The sequence below is a fragment of the Rhamphochromis sp. 'chilingali' genome (assembly GCF_963969265.1).
Source record: "Rhamphochromis sp. 'chilingali' genome assembly, chromosome: 7".
Lineage (NCBI taxonomy): Eukaryota > Metazoa > Chordata > Actinopteri > Cichliformes > Cichlidae > Rhamphochromis > Rhamphochromis sp. 'chilingali'.
Window position 1 is genome coordinate 35,550,510 of NC_137934.1, and position 16,790 is coordinate 35,567,299.

The 16,790-nt window shown below is 42.4% G+C and overlaps 1 protein-coding gene across 1 annotated transcript in view; it reads left to right on the forward strand.

Moving 5' to 3' along the window:
• kank4 (KN motif and ankyrin repeat domains 4) overlaps positions 1-4,977 on the forward strand; it is a 38,399-nt gene extending 33,422 nt beyond the window's left edge. The window contains exons 10-14 of the mRNA XM_080886524.1: positions 2,602-2,784; positions 2,883-3,375; positions 3,856-3,981; positions 4,233-4,568; positions 4,711-4,977. Of these exons, the coding sequence (XP_080742650.1) occupies positions 2,602-2,784; positions 2,883-2,900 (201 nt within the window). The 3' untranslated portion in view covers positions 2,901-3,375; positions 3,856-3,981; positions 4,233-4,568; positions 4,711-4,977. The remainder of the gene's footprint in view (positions 1-2,601; positions 2,785-2,882; positions 3,376-3,855; positions 3,982-4,232; positions 4,569-4,710) is intronic.
• Positions 4,978-16,790: the final 11,813 nt, after the last annotated feature.

A 16,790-nucleotide genomic window follows, 5' to 3' on the forward strand; every position in this document is an offset into this window, starting at 1 on the left:
GCTTGAGTCTGGCTCCAAAATTAAGTATACCTTATGGATAAAATGATAAAATGCCCAACTTCAGGTGCTGGAATGGCTCAGTGGGTTGAGCAGGCTCAACTTTCTTATCTTGTTTAGTCTTTACCTCACAATATAAACCCTGAGGTCACTGTTTTTGTGAATTAGTTCCATATAAATAACATAAAATACATTTATAACTCTGGAAACATCCCACTGATAAAATGTGATATAAACATATCACATAAAATGTTACAGTCATGCAGCCCCGTGTGCACCCTGTGATACATGAGCTTGCAGAATTACTTTTAGCAGCAATAACTTGAAGCAGTTGTTTTCTGTATGGCTTTAACAGTCTCTCACATCACTGTTGAGGAACCATTCTTCTTTTGCACTCTTGCTTCAGTTCATTGAAGTTTGAGGGTATTCATTCATGCTCAGCTCTCTTTAAGTTTCCACCACAGCCTTTCAATCGAGTTGAGATTTGAACTTTGACTGAGCCATTGCAGCACTTTGATTCTTTTTATGCCGCTGTGTTTGGGTCCTGTTGCATGACCCAGTTTGTGCCAAGCTTCAGCTGTCAGACAGATGGCCTCACATTTGATTCCAGAATACTTTGGTTTACAGGAGTTTATGGTCAACTTAATGACTGCAAAGTACCCACATCCTGGTTCTGACAAACAAGCTCAAATCATCACCATTCCACCACCATGCTTGAAAGTTGATATGAGGTGTGCTGTAATTTTCACCAAACAAATCTCCACTTCGGTCCGGTCTTTCCAAAGGACATTGTTCAAGAAGTCTTGCAATATATTCAGATATTTATTTTCCATAACAAAGCTGTCTTGTTATGTTATTTTTAGAAAGAACACACTTTCTCTTGTCAACCCTTCCAAACAAGCTATATTTGTTCAGCCTTTCTCTGATTATACTCTCATGAACTCTAATGTGCCTGTAGAGTCTGAGATGTAACTCTTGGGAGTTTTGCAATTTTATCTGAGCATTCAATGGTCTGAGCTTGGAGTGAATTTGCTGGGACATCCACTCCTGGAAAGATTATGGCATTCTGTTAAGGCACACCTGAATGCTTCAAGCCAGCTAACTGATCAAAACTTATATAGCTTCAGTGCATCTGTAATAAATATGTGCAAGTTTCAGTGCTTCGTTTAAACTGTATGATACTTATACTGACCCAGGGTCAGTGTAAAATACAATCCTAGCTGTGTGAACAAAGCCTGGCTTCTTTAATCCTGCATGACAAACCTCAGGATGCAGGTTATTATTACTCTTTCCTGCTGGCACACCTGTCACACCTGAGAGTCAGCTAGAAACTTACAGTGACGTGGACATCATGCAAAGACTGCCAGACTCTGTAATACTGCAAATGATCAGTGACTCAGGTTAACACTAAACTTTAAACGGTACCTCTGTGTCTCTGTGTGCTGAACATTTAGGATTGAGTCAGGCTGCATGAGCTGAAGCTCTTATTTGTATATATCAGTATTTTTTTATTCAGGTGTGGGGAAAATACGTAACACTGCAGTGAAGCGATGTACCAGATTAATCCCTGGCCAAAGGTATCGTACTTAAATCAGACTACTGATCCAGCCACATCAGCCTTTTGTGAGGTCTGTTTAAAGTTGACTAAAAGTGAACTGCAGGTTCCTGAGAGGTGGACTGTGAGCACAGAAACACATGTTCATACATACAGCTGCAGCAAACTTACATTAATTTTAAATAGATTTGTTACTCTGATGTCTGTCTCTGTGTTAGTCCTCTGACAGACTGGTGACCTGTCCAGGTGTGCTCTACCTATGACTACTGGGACAGGCTCTAGCTCCTGTAATAGAAATTTTCTGTTATTCTCATTTAAAGTATTTAAGTGCTTATGCATATGCTTAGTTGTGACGCTGTTACTGTTCAGTGAAAGTTTCTAAAACTAGATGAACTTACTTCAGCGTCAGCAGTTTGAGAAAACAACTCCCTTTACAGGTGCTGATAAGGCCACAAAACAGCATAACCATTGATCTGTTAGGTTTCATAGCGAGCCACGTGAAGTGTGGTAGGATCAGTTTGTAACTTCCTCCCTCTTCCTTGGAATGCATAATGGAGTAGGAGCACAACTTCTGCGGGAGCGCTGACTGTGAACTGTGATGTTTGATGTGTGCTGGTGCAGTAATAAATAGCTTGATCACAGCTCTTTCTGTGTTGCAGACTTTATTTAAAAAAATTCCACAACACCTCCCACTGTAAACCTGAATTGAATATTCAGAAGACATTTGTTTAAATAGTTCTAGAAATCTGAGCTGTTGGTGTGTCCTTGGATTGTGTGGTAATAATATTAGAGCCTGCAATCTTTCTTACTGAATCTCTACTATGAGTCATGTTACCTGAGATTAATTCAATGTTTACCTGTCAGCCTGGACGAATGTGCTGTGTGAAGGAAATTAAATTAAATCAGATCTGAACTGCGTACATTTAAGGAACCTGTTCATATTTAATTGAAATATGAACCAGTGATTTTTTGATTGCTGATTCCAAGAGAGTCTTTGTGGAAATCCTGTTTGGCTTTTTGTTATTTTAATTCTCTTCTCTGTTTTCCAGAACAGTTCTCCACAGTCGCTGTCCATATGGGTCAGTGGGACCAAGAAGCACTCTGCTAATGTGTGGACTCTTGACCAGCAACATCCAGCAGGACCCAGACAGCGTTTTCTATCTCCCAGCTGGAATTTTTTGTTTGTCTGTGACTGGAGAGTCAGATTTTTGTTGAGCTTCACACTTGCAGAGGTAAGTCAGTTTGCAGAGATCCCTCCCACCCTGGTTTTTATGTGCTAGATTTCTTATCTGAAACAGTAATATTTCAGTGACTGCTGCTTGTACCACAGGTTAATACACGCTACTGATCCCTGATGGGAGAATCATCAATTTTGGCAACAAAGAAGCCTGGTGGATGTTTGTTTACAGTCTGATGATGGGACATCATGCTTTGCATCTTCAAAGTTTGCCTCCTCATTATTATTCATACCCAGTAATGTGAAGTATGCTTATATCTACTATAACTGAACAAACGCGGTGGTATTCATTTATGGAGGCTGCTGAGTCTGAATGTTGGATGTTGTGTATCTCGTGTTCTCTGGGTTTTGTTGTCCTCAGTCTTTTCGCAGGATCAGAAAACAAAACCAGGAGGCGCGTAAATGTTTCTTCTCCATGATGTTTCTTCAAATGTTTCTTCTGGATGATGATAAGACTGTGACACGGGATGCCACCTTTGGTCTTATGGTGAAGCAAAGCTCAGGAAGAAGTGGGATTAAATGGTACCCACATGTGTGCTGCTGAGAAGGATGTACAGGGGCACCTGCAGCCAAATCCAAGCCTCAGGTTAGTTGTAGTTGCAGAACGCTATAGGACTGAGACAGCTGAGGCATCAAATGTTTGATTAAACGGATGAAAAAGAGAAGTTTCTTCCCTATAATTATCACTTCTTAAAATCTGTAGCAACTTCAAGTCTGTCAGCATGCTGAGCATGCTCAGAATGTGACAATATATTTTTGTTCAATATTTAATTTCTTTTAGTTGCAATTGTTAAATGAAAAAAATATATATATCCTTATAATTTAGCAAACTAATTTATCAAAAAAATATACATATATCTGTATTAGTTTTAATAAATTAATTTGACACCTGTATTGAAAATACCATATTGTATTCATACAGAATCAGTTTGGTATCATTGGTTGTCTGTTCACTGATTGTTGAAACTAAGAGCTACTTTGATCTGTTTAGATCTAAAGTATCCTAAGTTGAGCTCTGATGTTTCTTCACCCCTGTGTGTGATATGTGATTCCTACATGCTGGCAGAGCGGCAGTTTGTGCTCACAGATGGTGACGGTGTGGAGAGACGGTGGTGTTTCCTCAGAAGAACCAGCAGAGTCACTCGCTGACTGATGCTCATCTGCACTGCACAGAGGAAATCAACTGACCGAGGTTTGTCCAGTGACGTGTTATGAATGTATATTTGTTTTATGCTTACAGATGTGTTTTTCTTGACAGAGGCTCTGCAGAGGTTAGACAAAGCAGAGAAAACATGTGCTTTACATTTTACTGTGATTTATTGAGATATTTGTTGCCTGATGTTCAGCAGGAATGGAGAAATAGAATCAAAGGGAGATGTTTTTGATGTTTTTGTAATGATGTAAGTAAATCTTCAATATTATTTATTTGCTTGGTTATATTAGGAGTGTTTCTGAGTGAGGGGGAGAGGAGTCATCATCCAGGTAAAGTGACGTAGATCAGTGGATACACTTGTCTCCCCTTTAAAGGAGACGATCCAAGTCATCCTTAAATGTTAGTGCTTTCAAATACACAAACATTTTTAAAGGACAAAAATGAACATCCAACTTTGACTGTAACACAAAATAAATCTTTGCATGTGTGTTTTCAAACTCTCAGATGGGCAGCATATCAGTCTTGGACTGTCTAACCTGCCGGAGCAGCACTGAATGACCACCACACATGAGCATGTTCCTGCAACATTCAGCATCTGATCCTTCATCTGTGTGCTTCTGCTTTTGGTAAGTAGAGTTACCCAACTCCAGTAACTCTAAACACATGCCATCCATTTCTGACGGCCTGGTTACTTCCTGTCAGTTACTTTAGAAACCATGTGGTCACCTGACCTAACACTGTTTCTTCTTCTTCCCCTTAATGTTCAAGTGTCACATGTCAAACAGCTGGAGAGGAAACTACACCAGTGTACTGGGATGTTTCAGCAACACGTGCCAGATGCTGTTCCTTCATGGTGACATCACCAGAGACAGCCCCACCCACCTCAGGACCTCGCCATTGATCATGATGATTATAATGATGACAGCGAGCGGAACTAAGACTGTAAAAATCCACGACCAGAATTTTTCTTTCTAATTATTAATGAATACTGAGAGCCTCTTTCTGTGTTTTGTATGTTTTGGGGTTGTTTTTTTTACCTCATTTGTTACTAACAAAGTTCACCAAACTCACACAGTTTACATTCTGTATGTTTCCATCTTTACCAGCCACACTCTAATTGCATTTAAGAAAATAATCCTTAGAAATTGTCGTTTTTCTCTTTTGTAATTGATGATAATTCAGTGAATATACTGCACTGCTTCCTTCTATTGCGTCACACATTGCTTTAAGTTTTTCAGTGTCCAGTTATTTTTTACTGCTGTTTGAATTCTCTGTATGTTTGACCCTGTAGACTGTTTGATGGACTGCTTGTCTGCCTGTTTGTAACCGCCGCCTGTTTTTTAATAAAGATTTGGATTTCTGACTTCAACACAGCCTCTGCGTGTCCTCCCTTTGTGTCCTCTTCCTCTGTGAACGTGTTGCATGTGTCACAGATTCATTTTATCAACAGCTTTCCCACAGTGAGTTGCATCAGCATTCATTCACAGCACATTTCAGAAGGATTCAGATTAATACAGTGATCTTATAGTCAGAATTATCCTGACAGTGCCACTGTAAACTCTTTCATCAGGTAAACTTTAAAGTTCAGTATTTCAAAGCAGGAGTTATGAAGACTTATACTGGCATTAGAACTAATAATATGTACTTACAAAGTCAAAGTTTTTTAATTATGCTAGAATATTGGAAGACAATCAACTTTGTGTTTTCCGCATATTAATTATTCTGAAATAGAGACGTGACCCTAACTGTACAGAAGCACTAAACAACTGACAATCTAAAAGACATCATTGGCCCGAGCTGTCATGCACAGTGAGTCTGATCCTTTGCTGTGAGAGTCTGACAAGCATGTTTCTGGTCAGTTTGGAACAAATAATATCACAATGTTGATCTTTTTTTCAATATTCCTTCTCTTTTACAACATAAACTGTGATCAAAGGTACTTATGTTCACAGCATGTAATAATACTGACAGTCCAGGGCATTGTGGTCTGTTGAGCTAGGGTTAGGGTTAGCAATTCAGACATATGTAATCAATATTAAACGTCTCTGACGTGGGCCACTGTCCACAGTGTTGGGAAATCCATACCAGGCTGGAATGAGTCAAGGTAGGTGAGCATCCACGAGAAGACACAGCAGATGCATCCTACTAATACTGACAGGACCAGGAGACTCCAGAAACTGAGCATCTTCTCTTCAGTGCCATCCTCGCCTGTCACCCTCTCTGCCCGCAGCTGAGTATGGAGTAGATAAGGGCGCAGAGAAACCCTTATTACTAATTTGTATTATAATTCAATTTTCATGAAATATTCATATTCAGTATTGGTCCTTTTATATTAATAACCACGTATCCACCCAGGCTCATGGTGGGGCAGGGCTCTGTCCTGGGATACAGTGGCGTGTCCAGCGGGGTGGCCTGGGGGGGCACAGGCCACCCCCCCAACCAGACTGGCCACCCCAGGTGCCACCCCAAAGGCAAAACAATAAAATTCAATCAAATATCAAATGTCCGATTATGTTTTCACGGTGAAGCTCAGATATCCGAGTGTAAGTGAATGCAGCATCGGCTTCTGCGCTATGCGCTTCACGTTAGCAAAGGTAGGAGAGCCAAGCACGAAAGACGGCACTGCAGGAAACAATTTTTCGGTGAAAGAAAATGAGGACAGAATCAGTGGCGTGTCTAGAAAATTTTTGTTGGGGGGGCCAGGTAGGGGCACAGATTTGGAGAAGGGTGGCAGATGTAATTGGCAGATAAAGTTTAAAAAAATTCTACCAACCGTTAACCATAATTCAATAATCCTGTAAACCTAATAACCGAATGCGCTTTTAACTCTTATTAGAATGAGATTTTAACCACTACGGTGCAAAGTTTTTAGATACTGCGTTGATAAAGTACCAGAGATACAATCAGTGCTTTGTCAGTGTTTACTCAGCATTCAAGGACAGCAATATTTGCATAGTATTTTTACTGACATATAGTGCACATATGTTTTGGGCAAAAACATTTTTGAATAAATACGAACATTTGTAACAAACAATTGACAAATTAGCCAATGCCAATGCAAAACTTTATCTGCCTGTTAAAAAAAGAAGATAATCTTCTCACAAACTGGTGTTTGATTTTGAAACAGGAAAAAAGTGGGGAAACAACTGAAAAGACTAACATTTGAATAAAACCTGAAAGCAAGTAAATACTTTCTATGCTGCCTTATGGTAAACTTTGGTAATATTGATGTATAAAGAGCAACACTGGCTGATGATGAAATACAGTCAGCTGGCATGGTGACACTGCCAGTATTAACCTGCAGGGCTGGACTGGGACAGAAAATCGGGCATTTTGACTACAGACCGGCCCACCAGGTATTAAAGCCATAAAGACTTTGAATGAAAACAAATGCTGTTGTTGTGACAGTCCCATATGGAAAAGAAATAGTAAAAACTTACATGATTTACTCATGAAAGTGGCCACTTTCTCATTACTTTCATATATTGTTTTAGTATCCAAAACATACAAGATTCATTATATAATCTTTCAAGGGATCTTATATCTGTTTTTACTCTTGTATGCTTTTCATACAAGTTTCACACAAGACAGATACAAACTTTATAAGATTTATTTATATCTTTTCCATATGCACACTGTCTTGTTGGTATATGTATGATTTCTATACATTTTACGTCAGATAAAAACTTTGGTTGTAAGATTTAGATAATTATTTAATAAAAGCTAGACATTTTAAATGAGAATAAGAAAGAAAAGTATTTCTTTGTGCCCACCTTTCCCTGTTAATGCCCTACCTGGCCCCCTGGCAAAACTTTCCTAGATCCGCCCCTGCACAGTTACCAGCTGTCAGCTACCTAAAAAAGGATCCTGGTGTTATTTGTCTCTCAGAAACAGTTCATAACTTCAACTTATTCATGTCACCTAAAAGGTAAACCTGTTTCTCCATCACCTGTTCAGCTCTGATGATTCAGTAAGGACATCTCCTGGTTTCATCTTCATGTTTCCCTCTCACCACATATCCAAACCGACATCATGACCAGCAGCTTTACAGCTGTTGCTCCAGCCAACATCAGCTGATACTAGAAATTAATATTAAATAAATTCTAACAACAGCTGATCAAGCTTAAACGTGCTGCTGTTGTTTAGCGCGACATCCGCTGGTTTCCTCTTTCTGGCACAAAGTGGGCGATAAACAAGAGAGAAAAGCCGATCAGCTGATCATTGATCAGTTTCATGATTGAAGTAGCAACAGGAGAGGCAGGGGGAGAGAATGAGAGAAGAGGCAGCTGTGCAGCGTAAAGACAGAATAAATCCAGCTTTGTGTCTTTTTCCATTCTAGCTAAAGGAAGCTTTAAAGCTTTAAGGAGTCGTTGGCAAGTCTACTAACTAAGATAAGATAAGATAAGATAAGATAACCTTTATTAGTCCCACACGTGGGAAATTTGTTTTGTCACAGCAGGAAGTGGACAGTGCAAAAGTTATGAGGCAAAAATTTGAATACAATAAGAATAAATACAGTACACAACTGTACAGAATAGAATAAAAGAAAATACTATATACAGTAGAATAAAATAAAATAAATATACAATAAGATAAAAATAGAATACAAATACAAATACTATATACAACTGAGTAAAAATACAACGATGACAGAAAGGATTATTGCACTTAGTATTATTGCATATGTATGGATGTGTGTGCTTGATCAGTTAAAGTCTTTATTATGGAGTCTGACAGCAGTGGGGAGGAAAGACCTGCGAAATCTCTCCGTCCCACACCGTGGGTGCCGCAGTCTCCCACTGAAGGAGCTGCTCAGTGCTGTCACAGTCTGCTGCATGGGGTGGGAGATGTTGTCCATCAGGGATGACAGCTTAGCCGCCGTTCTCCTGTCACTCACCACCTCCACTGGGTCCAGAGGGCATCCTAGAACAGAGCTGGCCCTTCGGATCACCCTGTTCAGTCTCTTCCTGTCCCCAGCAGAGATGCTGCCGCCCCAGCAGACCACGCCATAAAAGATAGCAGAAGCCACAACAGAGTCATAGAATTTCTTCAGGAGTGGGCCCTCCACTCCAAACGACCTGAGTCTCCGCAGCAGGTACAGCCTGCTCTGCCCTTTCCTGTAGAGGGCGTCTGAGTTATGAGTCCAGTCCAGTCTATTGTTCAGATGAACACCAAGGTACCTGTAGCTGTCCACAGCCTCAATGTCCATACCTTGGATGTTCAGTGGTTGCAGTGGAGAATGCTTGTGCCTGCGGAAGTCTACCACCAGTTCCTTGGTTTTACTGGCGTTGATCTGGAGGTAGTTCAGCTGGCACCAGTCCACAAAGTCTTGGGTCAGACCTCTGTACTCCTTGTCGTCCCCATCAGTGATGAGGCCGACTATTGCAGAGTCATCAGAGAACTTCTGCAGGAAGCACTGGGTGGAATTGTGGGAGAAGTCTGCAGTGTAGATGGTGAAGAGGAACGGAGCCAGAACCATTCCCTGTGGGGCCCCCATACTGCAGACGACCCTGTCCGACACACAGCCCTGAGTCCTCACATACTGTGGTCGGTCGGTGAGGTAGTCCAGGATCCAGGTAGTGAGGTGATGGTCCACTCCAGAGTTCACCAGCTTGTCCTTTAGAACCGAGGGAAGAATGGTGTTGAAGGCACTGGAGAAATCAAAGAACATGATTCTCACAGTGCTTCCAGCGGTCTCCAGGTGAGCGAGGGAACGATGTAGGAGGTGAATGACGGCATCATCCGCTCCAATGCCAGGCTGGTAGGCAAACTGAAGTGGGTCCAGTGATGAGCTTATTAGGCGCCGAAGCTGAGCCAGGACCAACCGCTCCAGGGTCTTCATCAGGTGGGATGTCAGAGCCACCGGCCTGTAGCTGTTGAGGTCCTTGGGGCGTGAAGTCTTTGGCACTGGTACAACACAGGAGGTTTTCCAGAGCTGTGGGACTCTTCCCAACCTCAGGCTCAGGTTGAAGAGGTGCTCCATCACCCCACACAGTTGGTCCGCGCAGGACCTGACGACCCTCGAGCTGATGCCATCTGGACCCGCTGCCTTCTCGCCATTAATCCTCCTCAGTTCCCTCCTAACCTGGGTGGTTGAGAGAGACAGGCTGGAGCCTTGTGTTGAGTGTGTATTGGATGCTGTTGTTGGGGGTGGGGGGGGAGTGAGCAGGGTGAATAGAGGAGGTGTGAAGTGTCTGAGGTGGAACAGCAGCAGTGGGGGTGGGTGAGTCTGCAGCCGATGTTGCAGACTGCCTCATGGCTGAGTCAAATCTGTTGAAGAAATGATTCAGTTCAATCTTATGAATAAAAAAAAGTTCACTATCAGTAACATCATAGCACCCACCCAGCTGTATAAAAACTCTGTCAAGCTGGCTAGAACGCAGTATGAGTTATTGCAACTGACAGTAAAAAGTCAGCATAACGAAAATAAACTCCACCTAAACTTGGTTTATATCCGACCCAGATAGACTGCAGGTCATAACTTCTTACCTGAAGTTCAGTTCACCTGACACTCGGCGGCTGCCTCGAGGCTCTCCTCCTGCCTCCCCTTCCCTCATCCACCTGTTGCCTCTGTGGAAGCCCCGCCATAGCGCCATAGCCACCACCAAACAACTGAGTTATTTTTACACATCGACCTGCATCTGGCCAATCCACCACCTCTCATTGTTCATGCCATTACAAAAATAAATAAATAAAAATAAGTCACTGGGCATATGCTCAGGGTATACTTACTCAGAGTTTGCACTAAACCGGCTTCCTGAAATAGGGCCCTGGGCCGGCTTCCTGAAATAGGGCCCTGGGCCCTGTTTCAGGAAGCCGGTTTAGTGCAAACTCTGAGTAAGTATACCCTGAGTTAACGAAAACTCTGGGTTTTCGGTTTCACAAAGCGAGTTTAGATTAATTCTGAGTGAGTTACTATGACGACACACTCCGTGAAGCTAACCTGCCCCCTAGCAGGTTTACTTCAACTAACCCTGACCTTCTCCGCCTCTTTGTCAGAAACCTGACTGTAGGAAGTGTCAGACATGGCGTGTTCCTTCAGGTCAGTAGAAGTGTCAGTAGATGTTGAAGCCCAAATTCTCCACAGAGCTCTCCGCCGGGAGAGAGTGATTAGAGCGCATTTGGACATTTTATCATTTCCTGATGATTTCCTGTGTGAACGTTACCGTTTTTCAGCACAATCTATAATTGATTTGAATAACATCCTCAGGCCTAATATTGCTCATGTGACACATCGCGGACATTCTCTCAGTTCTGTACATATTATTTGTATTGCACTTCGGTTTTTTGCAAACGGGAGCTTTCTGTATAATATTGGTGACGCTGAGCACGTTTCCAAGGCTACCGTCTGTCGGGCAGTCAGGAATGTTACAGTTGCACTGAAACGTCTCCTGTACTCGTTTGTGGTGTTCCCCGGTCATAGACCCACAAGATTTATCAAAGAGGGATGCCACCCTTCTCCAAATCTGTGCCCCTACCTGGCCCCCCCAACAAAAATTTTCTAGACACGCCACTGTATATATACCCGTCTAGCGGTTAATTGCATAAGTGCATGGAGGCAGGACCTCACAGCAGAAGCATACTCCATAATGTGTTGTACATTATCATATGTATATTATATGTAATGTGGTATTTTTCAATTATTGTATTTACCAACATCAAGAAGTCACAAGCAAAGAAAGACCACACAATGGTGCATGTTTAAACAAGAAGAGTTTACTGGTCAAAATTATTTATTAAACAAATAAACCACATTTTTTTAACCACCAAAAAATACACGTTCAAAGCAACACAACGGCGGCCCAATATCAGACAGAATTCCACTCTGTACAGTGGGCAATCTTAATGAAGCAGTTGGTTCTATTTTGTGGATTCAAGCGGCTCTTCATATTTTTGGCCACCAGATGTCACCAGAGAGGACTGTGTTGAAAAGCTTCGAGTAACGAACCGTTTTTCAATACAAGCTTCAGTGCTTCAGAAAGCTTCATTTGGCCATCACTAACACAAAGCAAACTGAGAATCAAACAGAAAAGACTCAACACAGAAAAAGCCCTCACAGATTGAAAACCTCCACCAATCCAGCTCACTGTCTGTGCAGTATTGTCAGGCTCCTGGGTCTGAGCGACCCAGGGACCCTGAGCAGTTATGAACTAGTATTACAATATATGTGTTTTGGAATTGCTGTCCCTCGTTCTCCCTGCTTGTAGATATATGTGTGTGGATGCAGGTGTTTCTGTAAGCACTGTTTACAGGCATGTTCAGGCCTGGTGGGTGTGGCCCTGGGAGGTGGTTTGCCACACCTAAAGACCGTGACACACCTGTAGCTGATCAAGCCTCGTCGGAGGAGCTACTTGAGAGTGTGGTGGAGCTTTCTCTGACGTGGGATTATTGTGTGGCTTCATGTTAGTCTCTCGACCAGTTCCTAGTTTAAAGTCTGCTGCATTATGGTGTGTTTGACGGCTGCCTCTCTCTTATGTTCCCAGGAGTAGCGGGGAGACGAGAGGACAGCGAGCACGGGGTGCTCATCACGGAGAAGCGGAGACAGAAACACTAGCACTGGGAAGAGGACACGTCACGGGAGTCGGGAGAGCACGGGGATTTATTGTCATGTTTTTCCATCACTGTAAATAAACGCACTGCTAAGCACACAGAACTCTGGCTGATTGGGACCCACACCCAGTTTCACACCTTGGCTCAGGCGATTAGAGGATCATCAGGGGGTCCTTTTGTCCCTCTGTGGGGGGATACTCCCACTAGGTTTATATCTGGGACTCTCCACCATTTGACCTTAGAACTGAAGAAGCTTCTCGGATGAGAGGTGAAACGTCTTCAAGTAACTTAAAGAAGTCCAGACGCTTTTCTTTGCAAGCTCCTTTGACTAAACACACAGAGCTCCGCGCCTGGGTCCTCCTTCCCTACCACTTAAACCCCCGCGGAGCCATCATTTTGCGTTTCTACCTTTAAAAGCCGGAGAGCAGTCAAATGCTGGAAGTGGAAGCTAAACTGGCTAGTCATTCATATGTATATTAGGTTGTTACCTAGGAATTTTGGAGGGAGGGGAGTGGGGGTGTGTGAGCTAAAAAGCTGTGAACTTCCCTTTTGTGTTTCATCTTGATGCATTCTCAATCATCCAGGGAAATAAATCTCCAAAAGTCACCAACTTGGAGTGTTTCAGTTTGCCATCTTAGGGAGAAATCAACACACATGGGTGTATTTCCTTTGTTGCTGAGATTTATTGATAAAAACAGTACAAAAAACCAACCATTTGTACACATATTTACAAATAATAATAAAAAGCGAGTGAGTACATTACAACATTTTCAGCAATCACTCACAATCCTGGCATCCATCACATCCACGCCACACTTTGTTTTGTTGTAAAGGGTGACAGTGTTTGGCTTCCTTTTGGTAGTGTTATCAGTCTGAATAAAGCTGTGCATGCTGCTTGACCTTCCCATTGCTCACAATTTGAATTTGTTCACACTGCAGATGAGGAGACTGCTTCTCCACCGAAAAAGAGAGCTTGTTTGGGGACTGAGACAGCGAAAGATGGCACAGTGTGGCGTGAAGAACAGGTGGGGACCTGTCTCCCTTTCACCCCAATAGAAGGTTTTCCGTCTAAGAAGTTTTTGCGCAAGTGAAAGCGATGTGAAAAAATTGTCCGTGGTAACATTTCTGCCCTTGTCTAGGAATGATTCCATCAGCCTCATTACTACATTTTCAGAAAGTCTCTCCCCAGTGGGACGATTGGGGTCCTTGCCAAGATATGGGAAGACATTGCAAATGTACTTGGATTTTAGGTCACAAGCCACCCAAAACTTGATCCCAAACTTGTCAGGTTTACTTGCAATATACTGCAGGAAACGAGTCTTTGATGGGAAAAGCTGTTCATCAACGGTGATATGTAGATCAGGGTTGTAGCACGTGATGCAGTTGGTGACAAATGATCCCCACACACTGGAAATTGCAGCGAACTTGTCAGTCTTTGCTCGATCACAGCGGGTGGATTTGTCATCAAAGCGTAGGTGTTGCATGATGTCTTGGAAGCGGTTTCGTGCCATAGTTCCAATTATCTGTGGGTTTCCCAGGTTTGCTGACCAGCAGTCATTTACAGATGGAACCCTGTAAACCACCCGCAAGATGACAATTGCAATAAATGCCATTAGTTCAGGGAGGTCCATGAACCAATGAACATGCTCCGTTTGCTGTGCATGTTGAATAGTCCATTCTTGAATGCTATGAAGCATGTCAAGAGTGATGAAACACAGGAAGCTCTGAAGGCGACTCGAGATACTTCTCCTGGCCTTAGCCGTTGGCTCTCCATCTGCAGCGTACGCTTCTATTGGGGTGAAAGGGAGACAGGTCCCCACCTATTCTTCACGCCACACTGTGCCATCTTTCGCTGTCTCAGTCCCCAAACAAGCTCTCTTTTTCGGTGGAGAAGTAGTCTCCTCATCTGCAGTGTGAACAAATTCAAATTGTGAGCAATGGGAAGGTCAAGCAGCATGCACAGCGTGGTTCAGACTGATAACACTACCAAAAGGAAGCCAAACACTGTCACCCTTTACAACAAAACAAAGTGTGGCGTGGATGTGATGGATGCCAGGATTGTGAGTGATTGCTGAAAATGTTGTAATGTACTCACTCGCTTTTTATTATTATTTGTAAATATGTGTACAAATGGTTGGTTTTTTGTACTGTTTTTATCAATAAATCTCAGCAACAAAGGACATACACCCATGTGTGTTGATTTCTCCCTAAGATGGCAAACTGAAACACTCCAAGTTGGTGACTTTTGGAGATTTATTTCCCTGGATGATTGAGAATGCATCAAGATGAAACACAGAAGGGAAGTTCACAGCTTTTAGCAGCTCCCCCACCCCCTCAATCACACACCCCCACTCCCCTCCCTCCAGAATTCCTAGGTAACAACCTAATATACATATCTTCCACTTCCAGCATTTGACTGCTCTCCGGCTTTTAAAGGTAGAACGGTAGAAGCCTGGGACTCCAGGTGCTACACCCCCACAGTTTGCCCTGCCAAACCGTGACAAGTATTTACTTTTAATATTGTATATTATATAATATTGTATTTTGTATCATCACAACACAGCTGTATGTGATATAAAGAGGGAGATGACACACAGGCTGCATTTAAATAAAATAAAATAAAGAAACCCAAATAGTATAAACAGTTGTCAGCATATCAGTATTCAGCCATGGCTGAATGCTATATATTGCGCCTGGCCTGCTCAGGTGTGCTGCAGCTACTCCCAGAAAGAGACACAGGCAATTATGAAGATAATCTATAATCATCTGGTCTAGATGACTTACCTATTTGCTCTTCCCATGGTTTGGTTTTTCAGCCCATTTAACTTTTTATGGGCTGAAAAAATATTTTCAATCAACTGAGAAAACAGCTCCAACACTTTGGTTGCTATTTAACTAAAATATGTATCTGTTCGTGATTTAAAAATAATAATTGAACAGTGCATAAAAACTTTAAAATAGGATTTTTAAGATATGCATATTTTAGTGGTACACCCATTCTTATTTTTTCCCCCTTTTTCCCGAAACACAATGTGCTCATATTCCCGTCTGTTTTTCGAATGTAGGGGCTCAGCACCAACAGCGTTGGACTGTGAAATAAAAGCAGTGGCCAGCAGATGGCGGTATAACCCCACAGTACACTCACACAGGACAAAGAAGAGCAAGCTGAGACGTTCATTTCCCAGTGTTTCATCGCTCAGCCACAAACAGTTTTTCTTATTGATCTCTTAAAGATAATTTGCATCTCATTTTTCAAAAATATGATTGGCTTTTTTAATTAATTAATTAATTTGGTGTTCGATGTCTGAATTAGTTAGCTTTCTTATGACCTTCATGATTGAAAATTACGTCATATTTCCCTTGCAGTTTTAGTGTTAGCATAGTATTATTACTACCTGCTGCCCACACCTTATGTTTGTGAGGTGCAGCCAATCAGAGGAAAATGTTGGATGGTTTTAGACAGTGGACAACATCAGGGGCTTCACAAATGATTTGAAGAAGCTAAATAATGAATATGTTTTAACTGTGTGTTACATCCTGTGAGGCTGTGGGAGTGTGTGGGCGTGGTGTTGTCTTCTCCCTCTCCTCCTCCTTCTTTCTTGCCCCTCCCCTTGTCTCTCTCTGCCCCTGCCTTCTCCTTTAGGACACACCTGCTGCTCATCTGCCCTCGTTTACCACCAATTACCCTCAGAGGTGATATAAGCTGGAGAAGAGCAGTGTGGAGGTGTGGGAGAGGCTTCTGGTGGAGTTCTTTTGTGCTGGTCAGTGTGTGATATTGGTTTAGGTATGGAAAAGGTCTGCTGTGTGTGACCAGCCCCACCGTGTGTGGCTCTTTGTGAGTAGTTCTTAGCTGAGTGGTGTTTTCCCTTAAGTGACGGCGACTAGTGATGGGCAGATGAAGCCCCATGAAGCACTGAAGCTTTTCATCCAATTGGTTCACCCCAACGCGAAGCTTCATGAAGCTTCATTTGCTCTAGCAGGACACCTACTGGACGTAAAAATAATAGCTGGCATGAATTTGAAGAGTGTGGCATTTTGCACACAGCCTGTAAATGTCAACAACAAAAGGAGTGTGTAAAACATGTATATTGTAGTGATGGCAGTATACTGTGTATATTTATAGTGGCAGTATGGGAAATGATTATTTGGAAATGCTTGAAATGGAAATGATCATTTACTGTGAGGTGAGGTGTGGTTGGGGTGTGGACAGTGGTTGTGCTTTTGTAACGTTGAGGTATGGACAGCTACACACTGCCTGTTCACATTTTATTCTGTAAAAACTAAATTTTCACTGCTTT